Source organism: Macaca mulatta, chromosome 17 (assembly GCF_049350105.2).
Source record: "Macaca mulatta isolate MMU2019108-1 chromosome 17, T2T-MMU8v2.0, whole genome shotgun sequence".
Lineage (NCBI taxonomy): Eukaryota > Metazoa > Chordata > Mammalia > Primates > Cercopithecidae > Macaca > Macaca mulatta.
In genome coordinates, this window is record NC_133422.1 from 108011440 (window position 1) to 108028653 (window position 17214).

Here is a 17214-nt window from a genome sequence, read left to right on the forward strand (position 1 = left end):
ATGGATGAATGAGTGAACAGATGGAAGGATAGATGGATAGATGCATGTATGGACAAATGCACAGATGGATGAATGAATGGATGGATGAGTGAATGGATGGATGAGGGAATGGGTGGATAGATTAGTGAGTAGGATGGATGAGTGAGCAGACAGATGCATGGATGGATGAGTGAGTGGATGAATGAATGAATGAATGAGTCAGTGGATGAATGAGTGAATGGGAATGAATGAATGGATGAATGAGTGGATAGAGATTGATGAATGAACAAATGAATGAGTGGGTGGATGAGTGCGTGGATGAAAGAGTGAATGAGTGGATGCCTGAGTAAATGAATGGAGATGGATGGATAAATGAATGAGATGATAGATGACTGAGTGGGTGAATGAATAAATGAGTAGATAGATGGGTGAGTGGATGGATGGATGGATGAATGAATAAAACAATGAGTGAATAGATGGATGAGTGGGTGGATGAATGAGTGAGTGGGTGGATGAGTGAGTGAATGGATGAAGGAATGAATGAGTGGTAGATGAATGGATGAGTGAGTGGGTGGATGAGTGGATGGATAGATGAATGAATGAATGAATGGGTGGATGAGAGAGTGGGTAGATGAATAAATGAATGAAAGAATAGGTGGGTGAATGAGTGGGTAGGCGAATAGATGAGTGAATGGGTGGATGTGTGTGTGGATAGATGAGTGAATGAATGAGTGGGTGGATGGGTGACTGGATGGATGGAGATGGATGAATAAATGAAGGAAGGAGTGAATGGATGGATGAGCGAGTGGCCGGATAGTTGAATGAATGGGTGGGTGGATGGATGGATGGATGAGCGAGCAAGTGGATGGATAGCTGAATGAACGGGTGGGTGGATGGGTGACTGGATGGATGGAGATGGATGAATAAATGAAGGAAGGAGTGGATGAGTGGACGAGTGAGTGGATAGATGAGTGAATGAATGAGTGGGTGGATGGGTGAATGAATGAATGAGTGGGTGGATGGGTGAATGAATGAATGAGTGGGTGGATGGGTGAATGAATGAATGAATGAGTGGGTGGATGGGTGGATGAGTGGATAGATGAGTGAGTGAATGAGTGCGTGGATGGGTGAGTGAATGAGTGGGTGGATAGATGAGTGAATGAATGAGTGGGTGGATGGGTGGATGAGTGAATGAATGGGTGGATGGGTGAATGAATGAATGCGTGGATGGGTGAATGAATGCGCGGATGGGTGAATGAATGAGTGGGTGGGTGGGTGAATGAATGGGTGGGTGGGTGAATGAATAAATGAGTGGGTAGATGGGCGAGTGAATGAGTGGGTGGATGGGTAAATGAATGAATGAGTGGGTGGGTGGGTGAATGAATGAATGAGTGGGTAGATGGGTGAGTGAATGAGTGGGTGGATGGGTGAGTGAATGAGTGGGTGGATGGGTGAATGAATGAATGAATGGGTGGGTGGATGGGTGAATAAATGAATGAGTGGGTGGATGGGTGAGTGAATGAGTGGGTAGATGGGTGAATGAATGAATGAGTGGGTGGATGGGTGAATGAATGAGTGGGTGGATGGGTGAATGAATGAGTGGGTGGATGGGTGAATGAGTGGGTGGATGGGTGAATGAGTGGGTGGATGGGTGAGTGAATGAGTGGGTGGATGGGTGAATGAATGGGTGGGTGGGTGAATGAATGAGTGGGTGGATGGGTGAGTGAATGAGTGGCTGGATGGGTGAATGAATGAATGAGTGGGTGGATGGGTGAATGAATGAATGAGTGGCTGGATGGGTAAATGAATGAATGAATGAGTGGGTAGATGAGTGAGTGAATGAGTGGGTGGATGGGTGAATGAATGAATGAGTGGCTGGATGGGTGAATGAATGAATGAGTGGCTGGATGGGTGAGTGAATGAGTGGCTGGATGGGTGAATGAATGAATGAGTGGGTGGATGGGTGAATGAATGAATGAGTGGGTAGATGAGTGAGTGAATGAGTGGGTGGATGGGTGAAAGAATGAATGAGTGGCTGGATGGGTGAATGAATGAGTGGGTGGATGGGTGAATGAGTGGGTGGATGGGTGAATGAATGAGTGGGTGGGTAGGTGAATGAATGAATGAGTGGGTGGATGAGTGAGTGAATGAGTGGGTAGATGGGTGAGTGAAAGAGTGGATGGATGGGTGAATGAATGAATGAATGGGTGGGTGGGTGAATAAATGAATGAGTGGGTGGATGGGTGAGTGAATGAGTAGGTAGATGGGTGAAAGAATGAGTGGGTAGATGGGTGAATGAATAAGTGGGTAGATGGGTGAATGAATGAGTGGGTGGATGGGTGAATGAGTGGGTGGATGGGTGAGTGAATGAGTGGGTGGATGGGTGAGTGAATGAGTGGGTGGATGGGTGAATGAATGAGTGGGTGGATGGGTGAATGAGTGGGTGGATGGGTGAATGAGTGGGTGGATGGGTGAGTGAATGAGTAGGTAGATGGGTGAATGAATGAGTGGGTAGATGGGTGAATGAATGAGTGGGTGGATGGGTGAATGAGTGGGTGGATGGGTGAGTGAATGAGTGGGTGGATGGGTGAGTGAATGAGTGGGTGGATGGGTGAATGAATGAATGGGTGGGTGGGTGAATGAATGAGTGGGTGGATGGGTGAATGAATGAATGAATGAGTGGATGGATGGGTGAATGAATGAATGAGTGGGTGGATGGGTGAATGAATGAATGAGTGGGTGGATGGGTGAATGAATGAATGAGTGGGTGGATGGGTGAATGAGTGGGTGGATGGGTGAATGAGTGGGTGGATGGGTGAATGAGTGGGTGGATGGGTGAATGAGTGAGTGGGTAGATGGGTGAATGAGTGAGTGGGTAGATGGGTGAATGAGTGAGTGGGTGGATGGGTGAATGAATGAGTGGGTGGATGGGTGAATAAATGAGTGGGTGGATGGGTGAATGAATGAATGAGTGGGTGGATGGGTGAATGAATGAATGACTAGGTGGATGGGTGAATGAATGAATGACTGGGTGGATGGGTGAATGACTGGGTGGATGGGTGAATGAATGAGTGGATGGGTGAATGAATGAGTGGGTGGATGGGTGAATGAATGAGTGGGTGGATGGGTGAATGAATGAATGAGTGGGTGGATGGGTGAATGAACAAATGGGTGAATGAATGGGTGGGTGGGTGAATGAATGGGTGGGTGGGTGAATGAATGGGTGGGTGGGTGAATGAGTGGATGGGTGAGTGAATGAATGAGTGGGTGGATGGGTGAATGGGTGGATGGGTGAGTGGGTGGATGGGTGAATGAGTGGGTGGGTGCATGAATGAATGAGTGGGTGGGTGGGTGGAAGGGTGAATGAATGAATGGGTGAGTGAATGAGTGGATGGGTGAATGAATGAGTGGGTGGATAGGTGGGTGAATGAATGGGTGGGTGAATGGGTGGGTGGGTGAATGAATGGGTGGGTGAATGGGTGGGTGGGTGAATGAATGGGTGGGTGAATGAATGGGTGGGTGGGTGAATGAGTGGGTGGGTGGGTGAACAAATGAGTGGGTGGATGGGTGAGTGAATGAGTAAATGAATGGGTGGGTGGGTGAATGAATGGGTGGGTGAGTGAATGAATGAGTGGGTGGATGGTTGAGTGGGTGGATGGGTGAATGAGTGGGTGGGTGCATGAATGAATGAGTGGGTGGGTGGGTGGAAGGGTGAATGAATGAATGGGTGAGTGAATGAGTGGATGGGTGAATGAATGAGTGGGTGGATAGGTGGGTGAATGGGTGGGTGGGTGAATGAATGGGTGGGTGAATGGGTGGGTGGGTGAATGAATGGGTGGGTGGGTGAATGAGTGGGTGGGTGAATGAGTGGGTGGGTGGGTGAACAAATGAGTGGGTGGATGGGTGAGTGAATGAGTGGATGGGTAAATGAATGGGTAGGTGGGTGAATGAATGAGTGGGTGGATGGGTGAATGGGTGAAAAAAATGAATGAGGTGGATGGATGAGTGAATGGGTGGAAGGGTGAATGAATGAGTTGGTGGATGGGTGAATGTGTGAATGAGTAGGTGGATGGGTGAATGGGTAGATGGGTGAATGAGTGGATGAGTGGGTGGATGGGTGAATGAATGAGTGGGTAGATGGGTGAATGAATGAGTGGGTGGATGGGTGAATGAATGAGTGGGTGGTTGGGTGAACGAACAAATGGGTGAGTGGGTGGATGGGTGGGTGAATGAATGGGTGGGTGGGTGGGTGAATGAATGGGTGGGTGGGTGAATGAGTGGATGGGTGAGTGAATGAATGAGTGGATGGGTGAATGAGTGGATGGGTGGGTGAGTGGATGGGTGGGTGAGTGAATGGGTGGGTGAATGAATGAATGGGTGGATGGGTGAATGAATGAGTGGGTGGATGGGTGAATGACTGGATGGATGAGTGAACGAATGACTGGGTAGGTGAATGAAAATGAGCGGGTGGATGGGTGAATGAGCGGGTGGATGGGTGAATGAGCAGGTGGATGGGTGAATGAGTGGGTGGGTGGGCGAATGAATGAGTGGGTGGGCGAATGAATGAATGAATGGGTGGGTGAATGAATGAGTGGGTGAATGAATGAGTGGGTGAATGAATGAGTGGGTGAATGAATGAGTGGGTGAATGAGTGGGTGAGTGAATGAGTGGGTGAGTGAATGAGTGGGTGAATGAATGAGTGGGTGAATGAATGAGTGGGTGAATGAATGAGTGGGTGAATGAATGAGTGGGTGAATGAATGAGTGGGTGAATGAATGAATGAGTGGGTGGATGGGTGAATGAATGAGCGGGTGGATGGGTGAATGAATGAATGGGTGGGTGGGTGAATGAATGAGTGAGTGAGCAGGTGCAAGGTCCTGCAGTTTTCACTCCAACAAAGCACCGAATGCTAGTTTCACTTAAATCATAGATAAGTACTTGGAAGAAAAGTCGAAATCAATGCTCCCAGTCTGTTTAATTTAATAATAGGGAAGTGTTTGTGCTATAATTCCTCAAGTTTACAAACTCCACGTGATTTTAAAATTTACATCCTTGTTATTACCTGACATCTGCCAGACCCGCACTTCCAGGTGGCAAATGTGGTGCCCACTGCATGGAGGACGCAGCCATTAGGTCTCTCGGAGGTTTGTGCACTTTGCTGTTCCTGGCAGGGACAACTCAGAGGGCAGCAGCCTCCTGGTTAGCACAGGGCCCTGTCCCCGTGTGAAGCAGGGCAGGTGCTCGGCCCGCGTTCCCGAGGCTCTGGAGCAACTGCGAGCGGCCCAGGATGGCCATGAATGCGGCCCAACATAAATTCATAAACTTTCTTAAAAGAAGAGATTTAGGCACAGACCTTCTTTTTAGCTCATCAGCTGTTAGTGTTAATTTTATGTGTGGCCCAAGACAATTCTTCTTCTTCCAATGTGGCCCACGGAAGCCAAGAGACTGGATGTCCCTGTGCTAGGGGGTTCTGGGGCCGCCGAGGCTGGGAGCCCCGTCTGCAGAACATCCCGGTGTAAACAGTGGAGCCGGTGCCTCCTCTGACGCCTCCCTGACGGCGCCTGTTGCCTTTCGGTTTCGTAAGTATGGAGAAACAACCTGAAGCAGCTTGGAGGGAGCTGAGCCCCAGGACAGGAGCTTGGTCTGGCTGGGGTCTAACATGAGGCCCAAAATTTGCTATAAAACTATGGAAAGCGTCTGATGAGTGGATGCCGCCTCCAGACCCTGGCGTCGCCTCTGCTGCCTTTGATCTGCTCAGGAGAGCAGTGGGTGCTGGCAGAACCCATGGGAATTGGTGCAGTGTCACAAAGACCCAGGTCCACCACCGCCCCTGCCCTGCCGACCACCAGACCCAGGTCTCCCCCGCTCAAAGCCACCCACAGGGCAAAGGTCAAGCATGGCAGAGAGCTGCACACGGGGTCCCCAGGATGGGTGGGCCTCGGGGACCAGGCTGTAGCCTGGCCGCCCGTGCGGCAACCCTACCAGCAGGGCACTGTGGTTCTCAAGTCCCAACCCCCAAATGACCTTTGACCTGGGGACAGGCTTCCTCACCCACAGCTGTGGTTCCGAACAAGGTGGGGTGACCTCCCCACACCGCCACAGGAATCAAGCAGGACCCAGCACGTGAACAGACCCTCCAAGGCGCTGGGGGGTTCTTCCCCTGGGCCTGCTCTGGGGCCCCTGCCTACCCGCCTGCAGCTTGGTGAGGGTGTCCAGGGGTCTCTCGATCAAACCAGACCCCGGGAGGGCCCATTCACTTTTTAAAAATGGCCAAAACCTACACACGGTGATGGCACCCAACGCAGCGTGTTAAGAAGACAGGAAACACTTTTGGACGCAAAGTGCAATGAACTGGAAGCACCTCACGCAGGTAAAATCAGTTTGGAAGGTTCCAGAATACTTCCTAAATGCCTTCATCTCTGAATACACTTTAACTCCTTGGGGCCCAGCAAGGTCTCTGCCTGGTGGGGAGGGGCGGCCAGGGGACTAAGGGCACAGCCCGACCTGATGCTCACTCATCCTTGGGCCACAGTCCCCACAGAGCCGCAGTGAGGATCAGAGGTCAGTGAACGTGGACAACCCTCTGCAAACACCCAGTGTCAGTCCTGCATAAATCTTTTCGTGTGAGCGTCATCTGCATTCACACAGCAAATAGTGGTTATTTTTCAGAGTGTGCTAAGAATGCATTACTCTCTTTAGCAAATAACATCCATAAATTTTGTTTCCAAAAACCTTTATCTTACTTGACAAGTGGGCTGAGACTGCTGAGCGCAGGGACTGTTTATCAACACCATAACTTTCTCTGATATTTTCCATGGGAAACGGTCACAAGAATTCACTAACCCTTTGACCATAATGTTGTCTTCCAAGAACTCGACTTCTATGAGAAAACGCAGAGTAACACCCACAGGAACTGCCCTTGGGGAGCCTTCCTTTCTCAGCTCTTGTCTGAAGAGCCGCCGTCTTACAGACCCTTGGCCTGGCAGCCCGGCTCTATTCATGTTCTTCTAGCTTGGGAAGTGTAAAATCCTTGCCTTCCTTCCGAATTCGTTTCCTAAGTCTTCACACCCGCAGCAGCCTGTTGCCCCGAGCAGAGTGGAAGTGCTGACCCCACTGCCCACAGGAGGTAGCGCCCACGGCCCACGGCCCCCGGCCCAGAGGACCCCAGGCTGACCTGGAGGGAGACGAGCCCCAGGAAAGCACAGTCAGTACAGCCGGCACGCCCATCCGCACCCACGGTCAGCAGTGACAGGCGCCTCTGCCCTCCTCCAAGCTCACGCCCAGGTGCACCCTCCCTTGCTGGGAGCCCTCTTCCTGGAAGCCCATCCTGGGTGTGACTGCCAGGCCAGCTGTGGATGCAGGGAACAGCCTCTGTAGCTGACTGCACAGCTGTGCGCACCCCTCCTTGCCCCACAGCGCGGACGTGGTGCCTGAACCGGTGGGTAACTAAGCTCTTCTCACAGAAGCCCCAAGACACACATCAGCGTATCTCACAGGCTTCGTAGCAGACGAGACAGAGGAGCTCCAGTGGCTTCCAGCAGCTGCATGGCAGTAATGCTGAGACTCACTCTGCCCGTCTCTGCCCCAGACACACAGCACACTCCCGACAGCCCCCAGCAGGGTGCCCCATGGTGCACAACATTCAGCATGTGAGCGTGAACGCAGTGAAGGAACAGAGCCGCAGCCCCCACAGGCCCTGGGCCAGCGCGGGTCTCAGCAAGGAAGGCCTGCTGTCTTTCAGAGCAAGCCCCACCAAGGGCTGCCTGCTCTTAAGTGCAGAGCAGTGACTGTCTCTGGCCATTTGGCAGCATCCTTGGGGGCCCCGAGAGAAGCCAGTCAGGAAGCCACACAGCTGTCGGATTGGAGGGATGCTGGCCACAAGACACACTACAAGGAGAGCGGCCCGGGACAGCCACTGTCTGCACGTGGTGGGGAGAAGGGAGCCTGGGGAAGCGCTGACTAAAGAGAGGCCAGTCTGCGGGGGAGCAGAGGGCGGGGAAGAGGAAGGAAGAGAACTCCTCTGTGCCCACTCCGACCCCAGTGGCATCGCTGTCCCGGGAGCAGCCTCGTGCCCACAACAGCTGCCGCGGGGAGGAAGTGGGATGTCTTACTGCAAATGCTTCGGGAAAAACAAGATGGTGTACTTTCTGATCATATAAAACAGCAAAATAAAACAGTCGTGAGCACAGGGCCAGTGATTCTGCAGTTAGAACCGTGTGGGCTTCGTCCCCACCTCCGGTGAGGGCGTCTCCTGCACACGGTATCCACGCTTCAGGTCGCACACACGTGTCTTGGACCCAAGTTCGCCTGAAGAGGTGTCGATCGCTCCAAGAAAATGTGCTAACCTTGGAGTCTGGGGCCTGGGCTTCCCTCTGAGTCTTCCCCACAAAAAAACGAACTGGGACCAGTCCTTCAATAAACTACCAGCCTCTGTTCTCGGAAGCACACGAGGGGAGGACGCCTGGGTCTTGCCAGCCACCACGTTCTATGATCCCAGGACAAATACGACTGCAAAGTTCGTGTTTGTTCCCGGCTTACAAAGGGGAGGTTTATTCACGGCCTCTCCCAGATACAAGGGCAGCTGCTCCATGGGACGCTGGACAGCTCAGTTCCCTCGAAAGGGCGGCTGCACCATCAAGCCTGACTCAGCCCAAAGATCCAACTCGCAGGGTCCTGGCAGGGACAGCTGTGCCCTGGACGCCGGCGGGCCACTGCCGCTTCTGCACCGGGAGTCACGCCCCAGCCTCTCCCACTGGGCTCCTGGCCTGAGCTCTGCCCAGCTGGTGTAAGGACAGTAAAGCCAACCAGATGCCCTGACTGCGACCACCACTAACAGTCGCCAAGCGCGCACACAAGCACAAATCACAGACGCCCCGGCAGCTGCCTGAGGGACAGGCTTCTCCTCCAGCTTTATCCAAGTTGAGCTGGTCTTTGGCCAGATGACCGGGCCCAGGCCCCAAAGCCACCTGGGGTGCTCTGAGGATGGGTTAGACTTAAAGGTCACTTGGACTCCTCCAGTGGCCAGGACACACGTCTCCAGTGGACGGGTTACCTTCCGCGTTGTGAGGGACCGGCCAGGCCTGCAGGTGGGTGCCTTCCTCTGGCCTCACTGAGCAGCAACACTCAAGTTCAAACACAAAACCACCATTTACGGTGGAGCCACGGGCTCTGTAGCCCAGCGTGACGCACCGGCAGGCCGTGTTCATGGGACTCACACTCCGAGCCACTGACACTCACCCAGCTCCCCGCAGCTGCCCTGTGCTTTACACACCCACACCAGCACCACTGAGCCCTCACGTGGATGCCAGCACACTCACAGTCGCCTGCACACAGAGGAGCACACAGCTGGGTCAGGGGTGCTGCCACATCCTGCTCTCCCCCAGTCCTGGTGAGCGCAGGAGTTAATGACAGAGTGTGGGGCTCAAACGCCCAGGACACGCTGTAGCCCTCCACAGGCTTCTCAGCCTCTCAGGGCCTCAGTTTCCACATCTGTAAAATGGCTCAGTGACAGCTGCTACACGTTGTTATGAGGACGTAACAACTTCACACATGGAGACCCTGAGAACAGCGCTCTCGGGAAGACCCGTGTACAATTCATCTTTCAGACTAACAGACGAGCTGAGCGATGGACGAGCTGAGCAACGGATCTGAGAATGGGAGTGACCATGGTCTTCACAGGACAGTTTCATCATCTGCTGCTATTCAACTGTCCGGGTTGAAATAAACGGAAAGCCGGCCTGCCTGTAAACACTGTCATGCATTTCCCACAAGTGTAAAAAGGAAGTGAACAGTATCTTCCAGGTGTGGTGGGGACGGTCCAGGCACACCCAAAGCCCACTGCGCCTCCCTGAGAGCTCCCGTGTCCGGGCTGCCCTCATTTGGAGTGGGCAGGAATGCCAAACTGCAGCCCTCACTGATTCTGCAGGGATAGTCAACTTAGCAATTCTGAAAAGAATCAATGTTGACTCAGAGAGTGGCTTTACTATACCGTGGACAGTCGGTCCTGGATGGGAGCCGGTCCCAGCCTGGCCAAACGTTGGGCCTTTGTATGCTGAGAATCCGGCCACTGCAGTGACCGGCCCAGGCTCTCTGAGTGCTGGCTGGGTCAAGCTGTGTATTCTCCATGGAGCCCCAAGTTCCAAGGGGAGGTCATCACAAAACTGGGTCTAGCAGGTTTGTGGACAGATGTGGAGAAAATGTATTTTCTTATCATAGGCACTAACACTGGAAGGAAAAATATTTTACCTATAATTTGAAAACAGAGCCCAAGAAAATTAGTAGAACATTAACGAGGCTCAATATACTTTACTATTTCTTTTGAATATTATACTTTTAATCAACACCAGTCAGTCAGAGCAGACAGTGCCTCTGTCAGAGTGAAATGCAAAACGGATACTGTTCTTAATTTACTCCACTTCCAGTTCCCCTTTAAAATGTATTTTAAAACTTTTAAAATGAACCTTTCACTTGGTCAGGGTGAAAATTTACACACCAGGATTGCAATGAAATCACTGGAATATAAAAACCACGGAACAGGCCGGGCGCGGTGGCTCACGCCTGTAATCCCAGCACTTTGGGAGGCCGAGGCGGGCGGATCACAAGGTCAGGAGATCGAGACCACGGTGAAACCCCGTCTCTACTAAAAATACAAAAAATTAGCCGGGCGCGGTTGTGGGCGCCTGTAGTCCCAGCTACTCGGGAGGCTGAGGCAGGAGAATGGCGTGAACCCGGGAGGCGGAGCTTGCAGTGAGCCGAGATCGCGCCACTGCACTCCAGCCTGGGCGACAGAGCGAGACTCCGCCTCAAAAAAAAAAAAAAAAAAAAAAAAAAAAACCACGGAAGAGTCCAGAGCATTTCCAACATCAAATACGAAACCCTTCAACAATGAGCTTTGCACTGAAGACACAGCTCTCAATTTTAACCTTAGAAAACAGGGAAAATGAAGCATGAGGAAACCTGGATGCCTGTCAATGGCTCTGGGGTAAAACCATAACCTGGGAAGCGCTCGGCATGCCCCAGCTAGCAAGCTTAATGCCCCTTTACTCAGAGTCTCAAGAACGAAGCCATAAGCACTTGCTTCCTAAAAGGGTGTTTTGTTCCTAAATAACAAAGGGAGACGTTCAGCGTTTCTCAAAACGTCTTTAATTAGAGTTTTCCACAGATGTGAAGCTCTCCGGCTCGGGTGAGGGTGTCGTGTGCAGGGCCTGGCACTCGGCTGCCTCTGAGAAAGCCCTGGGGGAGCCTGGCACCAAGTGCCTGCAGACACCGGGTAGAAACAAGCACCTGCACAGGTGCAGGCACAGGAAAGGGCTGCAGAGCCAGCATGGAAGACGGCCCTCAGAGGAGGCCAGGCCCTGGTCCCCCTGCCAGCCTGCAGGCCTCAGGATGGGCCCAGGAGGAAAGGCCTTGGCCACAGGGCTCCGGCCCCTCGGGCAGGGGGCTCTGGAAGTGGAGAGACCCCGGGGGTCCGAGAAAGCTGGGGCCACAGAGCCCCGGAACCTTGTCTCAGTTTTTAGGGATCCTGATGCAGCTGTCAGTGGTCTTCTGACCCCGAAGTTGTGGAAAGAGAAAAGTGTGTGAGAGGGTGCACATGTGTCTGTGTGTGTCTGCATGCATGTGGCTGGGCATCCATGTGTGCCTGTGTGTATGTGACTGTGTGTACGTGTGTGCATGTCATTATGCATGTGTGTACATGTCTGTCAGTGTGTGACTGTATGTATGCCTATGTGAATGTGTGCACGTATGTGTACATGTCTGTTAGTATGTGTGTGCCTGTGTCTGTGTGCATGTCTGTGTGTGACTGTGTGTACATGTCTATGTGAATGTGTGCATGTATGTGTACATGTCTGTTAGTGTGTGTGTGCCTGTGTATGTGTGTGCATGTCTGTGTGTGTGACTGTGTGTACATGTCTATGTGAATGTGTGCATGTATGTGTACATGTCTGTTTGTGTGTGCCTGTGTATGTGTGTGCATGTCTGTGTGTGTGACTGTGTGTATGTATGCCTATGTGAATGTGTGCATGTATGTGTACATGTCTGTTAGTATGTGTGTGCCTGTGTATGTGTGTGCATGTCTGTGTGTGACTGTGTGTACGTATGTCTATGTGAATGTGTGCATGTATGTGTACATGTCTGTTAGTGTGTGTGTGCCTGTGTATATGTGTGCATGTCTGTGTGACTGTATGTCTACGTGAATGTGTGCATGTATGTGTACATGTCTGTTAGTATGTGTGTGCCTGTGTATGTGTGCATTTCTATCAGTGTGACTGTGTATACATATGTCTATGTGAATATGTGCATGTGTGTACATGTCAGTATGTGTGTGCCCGTGTGTGTGCATGTCTGTGTCACTGTGTATATGTATATGTGAATGTGTGCATGCATGGGTACATGTCTGTTAGTATATGTGCCTATGTGTGTTTGCATGTCTGTCAGTTTGTATGACTGTACGTATGTCTGTGTGAATGTGTGCATGTATGTGCACGTCTTGTAGTATGTGTGTGCCTATCAGTGTGTGTGACTGTGTGTGCGTATGTCTATGTGAATGTGTGCATGTATGCGTATGTCTATTAGTATGTGTGTGCCTATGTGTACGTGCATATATGTCTATGGGAACATACGTACGTGTGTACATGTGTCTGGGTAGGGGTGTGTGTGTCCGTTCACACCTATATCCATGAGTCAGCACCTATCTGTGCAGGTGTCCATGTGTGAATGTGTGCATGTGCACATGTATCTGTGGGATGTGTGTGGGAGTGTGCTGCAGCCTCTGTCAAAGCAGGGCAGGGGAGGTCTCAGTCTGGCCATCATCTTCCCCACCAGGCGCCCCCACATTGTACAGCCCTCCCCTCCAACTGGAACCTCCCGTTAGGCCATCCCAACATCTGGGCCTGTGTCCCAGCCAAGTGGCTGTCCCCAGGTGGGGACTCCGACGGGTTTTCATTTCCATACAGGGTCCTCCTTCCCTAGCTGTTCCCAAAGAATCCACAAGGTCAGGGAAAAGGTGCTTGGAGGGCACATGCAATTGAGGATGAGCCAGCAAGTTTCAAAACGGATACACCGACATCCCTTGCAGAGAATTCCTCACCACCAGCAGTGGGGAGAAGAGAGAGAAACACAGAGGGAGACAAAGAAAGACAAGGGGGAAGGGAAACCTGGCCTCGGAGCACAGGCCTGGCCACATGTCGTGCAGGTGCAGGTGCAGGTGCAGGTGGGCTAACCCAGGCCGACCCTCAGGGAAGGCCACCAGCCCTCGGTGAATATCGTGCTTTGTATCTCAAATAAAGCCAGGTGATGGGATCAGGAACCACAGCCTGGATGATGTTCCTGCACACAAGCCGGGGATCAAAGTGCACAAACAGGCTCCCAAGCAGGCACCGGAGGACCTGGGCGTTAGGGCTGGACTGGGATAAGTCTCTAGTCTTGGATCCTTTCTGGAATCGAGGGGTGATTACAGAGATCTTAGCAGGCCCTGGAACCTGATGGCCTTCAAGGATTTAGTAAAAAGGCACTGGGCCTGGGAAGCTTTAGCAGAGACACAGTGGGGAGTTACCCAGTCCTCTCTGAATTAGAAACTCGGGCAAGGAACCCAGCAGGGAGAGGCAAGGCCAGGGAGGGAGAATAACAATATAAAAAGGAAAACAAGATAAGGAGAAGGTCTGGGCGGTGGAGGCCCGTGGGGGCAGCCCAGCCTGGAGGAATGTCGAGGGAGGAGCACGGCTCCAGCAGAGAGGGCTAGGGAGGTGGGAGGAGTGTCCCTTCCAGCAGAACAGGGCTTTAAACCACAGGTGTGTGGTGAGGGCCAGAGCATGGGAGGGGTGCTGGGCTAAGGATCCGGCTGCTGAAACGTGGGGGTCTGTAGAGCGGGCGCTTCCGGGAAGAAGTACGCAACCAGGAAGCAGCCCCAGCTTGAGGCAGTGGGACACGCTGCAGGCAGGTTAGCAGGTGGGCAGGTGGGCACAGGGGTTAGCACACAAGTGACCTTGGAGCCTGGGAGGGGTGCTGTGCTTAGTATCTGCCTGCTGGAAGGGTTGCAGAGCAGGCGCTCCCGGGAAGAAGGCGCAACCAGGAAGAAGCCTGAGCAGGTTAGCAGTTTAGTGGGTGGACATGAAGGTGAGCACACTGGGGAGCTGGCTCCAGCTGTCCCTTCCCTCCCTCATAGGAGGCTGCCCAGGGAAAACAGGCAGGGCTGGGTAGGTGCATGTTAACTAACGGCGGCCAGGCACTTCCCACATCCTAAAATGGCAGGGGGCTGGGACCACCTTCCCCACAACCACTCGTGGAGGACCACACATCAGGACCCGGGCCTGGGGAGGCCAGGGGCCCGAGGATGCTCTGACAGTCACCACGGCCAGATCCTGGTCAACGCGTGAGCTCAGGCCACAGCCCTTGTCCTCAATCAGCCTCACCACACAAAATGTAAAGCAAGCGACATTTCAGACAAGGAGCCCCTGGCCTTTGACAGGGAGAAGTTCATGGATGATTTTCATGCATTCGCAGGAAGTTGTGCTTGGACGGTTCCCTCGGGCCTGGGGTCTCCCAAGGGTGTGGCAGAGGATGCAGTGGAGACTAGGGTTCCAGGAGGGGTGGGCCTGGTGTGCTAGAGCCGGCTGGGACTCAGCCAGCCTCTGGACCCTGCCCCTGCCCCAACCAGGCTCTCCCCAGCATCCGCCTGCCTGCAGGAACCCGAAACAGAAACAGACAGCAAGCTAATGGCCAGCTCCAAAAACCAGAGGGAAAGCGGGTTGTTATCATTTGGCATGGGGGCTGGGAAGGAGGGCAGAACTCTGGAAACGAGATGACGCTGAAAGGAAGCCGGCAGAGGCTGCTGGGGCCAGGCTGTTAAAGGACGGGAAGGAGGCCTCCCCAGCATCAAAGCCACTCAGCCATATGCAGAAGGGTGAGGGGGACGGACATGAGAGCACAGAAACCATCTGACCCAACCGCAGTTGTATTAAAGTGTTGGGATCCTGAGTGCTGTTTTCATTTTCTTGTCTTCATTTCACACCTTTGTAAATGAAGTTATTAAATTAAAATTGGAAAACCAGGTAGGGGACTGACTTGGGAAGAACAACACAGTACCTCCAGGCCTCCTTCAGTCTGATTGACATGGGCCCTGCCTGTCCAGGAGGACAGCCAGGAGGGGCTGCAGCGGGGCCTTGCAGTGCTGCGCAGAGCGGGCACCGTGGGTTGGGGGTGAATCCTGCTGCCCTCAACTCCCATCACCAGCACGCCCCATGCCGCAGTCCCTGTGCACGCAGAATGTTCAGGGTGAGGACGCTGTTGGAGGGCACTGCACCAGCCACACGACCAAGCCCACGGCTGGGCGGCGAATCCGAGCCACCAGGGCACACAGGCCCACGCTGCTTCGGCCAGCGGCACAGGCCAGGATTCATCATTAAAGAAACCGGAAAACAGAGAGGCCTGGGAGAGCGACCAGCTAGGCTGCACTGAATGAGGGCACGGGCCTGTGGGGCTGTGAGTGCTGAGAGTAGCCGCCTGAGAACAGCCCCAGGTGCCTCATCTCTGCAGGGATGAGCTATGCCCACAGGTGCACAGTGGCCATCTGACAGCCTCAGAGCTTTCAGAAAACCAGATAGATCTAAGAGGGCTCAAGTCAACCACTAGAAATGTAAGCGGAAACAGGCCTCCATGGGTTATCCAGAACCACTCTTTCATCTCAGGTGACATTCATTCCACCCCAGGAGAATTCCTTAAAAGGAACATTCCAGTAGAACTGACTGTGAAATCACCCAGACTTCAGGGCGGGAGGGACGTCAATGGGAATCCACACCTTCTCGGACTTTCTAAAGTCACCTGCTCCCCGAGCCCGCAGGATAGAGTGGCCAGGCCATACTCACACGGCGGCTCCTGCGGGGGCGGCCCCAGGTTCCCCGCCTCCTCCAAAGACATTCCTAACCGAGGTGCCGGGGCCAGCACCGCCGGGCTCCTGAACGCACCCGCTGCCTTTGGGAGAGCACCTGGCAGAAAGGGGCCGCGGAGCCGCCCTCCCCTCCCGCAAGCGGCCCCGCTCGATTCCTGGAATCATATTTTTGGACCTGCTGCCGCAAGCAGTTCCCGCCCTCGGCCCTTTCAATTCCTCTTTCGGGAGGGGACCGCTCTCCACCCCTCTCAGGAGGGCGAGGCGCGGCCCGGGGGTCCCTCACCTCCAGCCCAGCAGAGGGAGGGCCGCGGGGAAGCGGTCGGGGTTTTAACCATTGTGTTTCTTTCGCACTTTGGAAACGGACTCCCGGCTTCCCCGCGGGGAGGCGTCTGACAGCGAGCGTTTCCCGGACAGCCCCGCGGCGTCCCACCAGCCTGCGCGGGGATTCTGGGGTCGCCGGGGGATGGGCGCGGGGGACGCGGGGCGGGCCGGGGCTCCTGGGACCCTGAGGCCAGGCCTCGCCGGGCGGAGCTGGGGGGCGGCGGCAGCGCTGCCCCTCGGGAGGGGTCGCAGGCGCGCGGGGGCCCGGGGTTCCCCCGCATCCCGCCCGCCGGCCGCTCACCGTCTCGGGGTCGTTCTCGAACACCTCCCGCGCCTCCTCGCGGCTGCACAGCTCCTCCACGCACTCCCTCTCCAGGTGGCCCTGCTTGGCCTCCTCGAAGACCTGGAAGGCGCGGCGCTGCCTGGGCCGCAGGAACTGCGTGGCCTCGCGCGCCGGCAACAACGCGGCTGCCCGGAGGGAGAGAGGAGGACGCGTCAAGCCGCGCCCGGAGCCTCCTCCCGCCGCCCGGGGACGGGGTCTCGGGCCCGCGGGACTCACCGAGCGCGCACTCCGAGGCCAGCAGCAGCAGCAGCAGCCGCAGCGGCAGGGGCAGCGGCGCGGCGCGCGGGGCGGCGGGCCCGGGCGAGGGCGAAGGGGCCATGGCGGGCCGGGGACGCGCGGTCAGAGCGCCCGGGAGGCCGAGGCGAGCCGCGGGCGCCGCGGGGCGGAGGCTCCGGTCATCCCGTCCTGGCGGCCCTGAAGGTCACATCGCGGCGGCGGCAGCGGCTGCGGCTGCGGCACCTCGGGCGCTCGGTCTGGGCGGGTTCGGGCGGCTGCGCGCGGGGAGGCGGCGGGGGCGGGACCAGGCGCGGGCGGGGCGCGGGTTCCCGGGAGGATCCGGGCGCGGGGAAAGCGCAGCATCCGGGACGCGGCGGGACTCTAGTGTCTCGGAAAAGGAGCGTCTCCCCAGGTAGTGCTTGTCTTCACTAGCGATGGGGTAAAAGGAGGAGGCAATACCTGGTTCAACTTG

General features: G+C 54.6%; 1 protein-coding gene across 2 annotated transcripts in view; it reads right to left on the reverse strand.

Annotated features, from left to right (window-relative positions):
- Positions 1-17001, reverse strand: part of GAS6 (growth arrest specific 6) — a 48934-nt gene extending 31933 nt beyond the window's left edge. For both annotated transcript variants that reach the window (XM_028837392.2, XM_077974114.1), the window contains exons 1-2: positions 16743-17001; positions 16485-16651 (exon numbers count right to left, since the gene is read on the reverse strand). In XM_028837392.2, coding sequence (XP_028693225.1) covers positions 16485-16651; positions 16743-16845 — 270 coding nt within the window. In that variant the 5' untranslated portion in view covers positions 16846-17001. The remainder of the gene's footprint in view (positions 1-16484; positions 16652-16742) is intronic.
- Between the last annotated feature and the right edge of the window lie 213 nt (positions 17002-17214).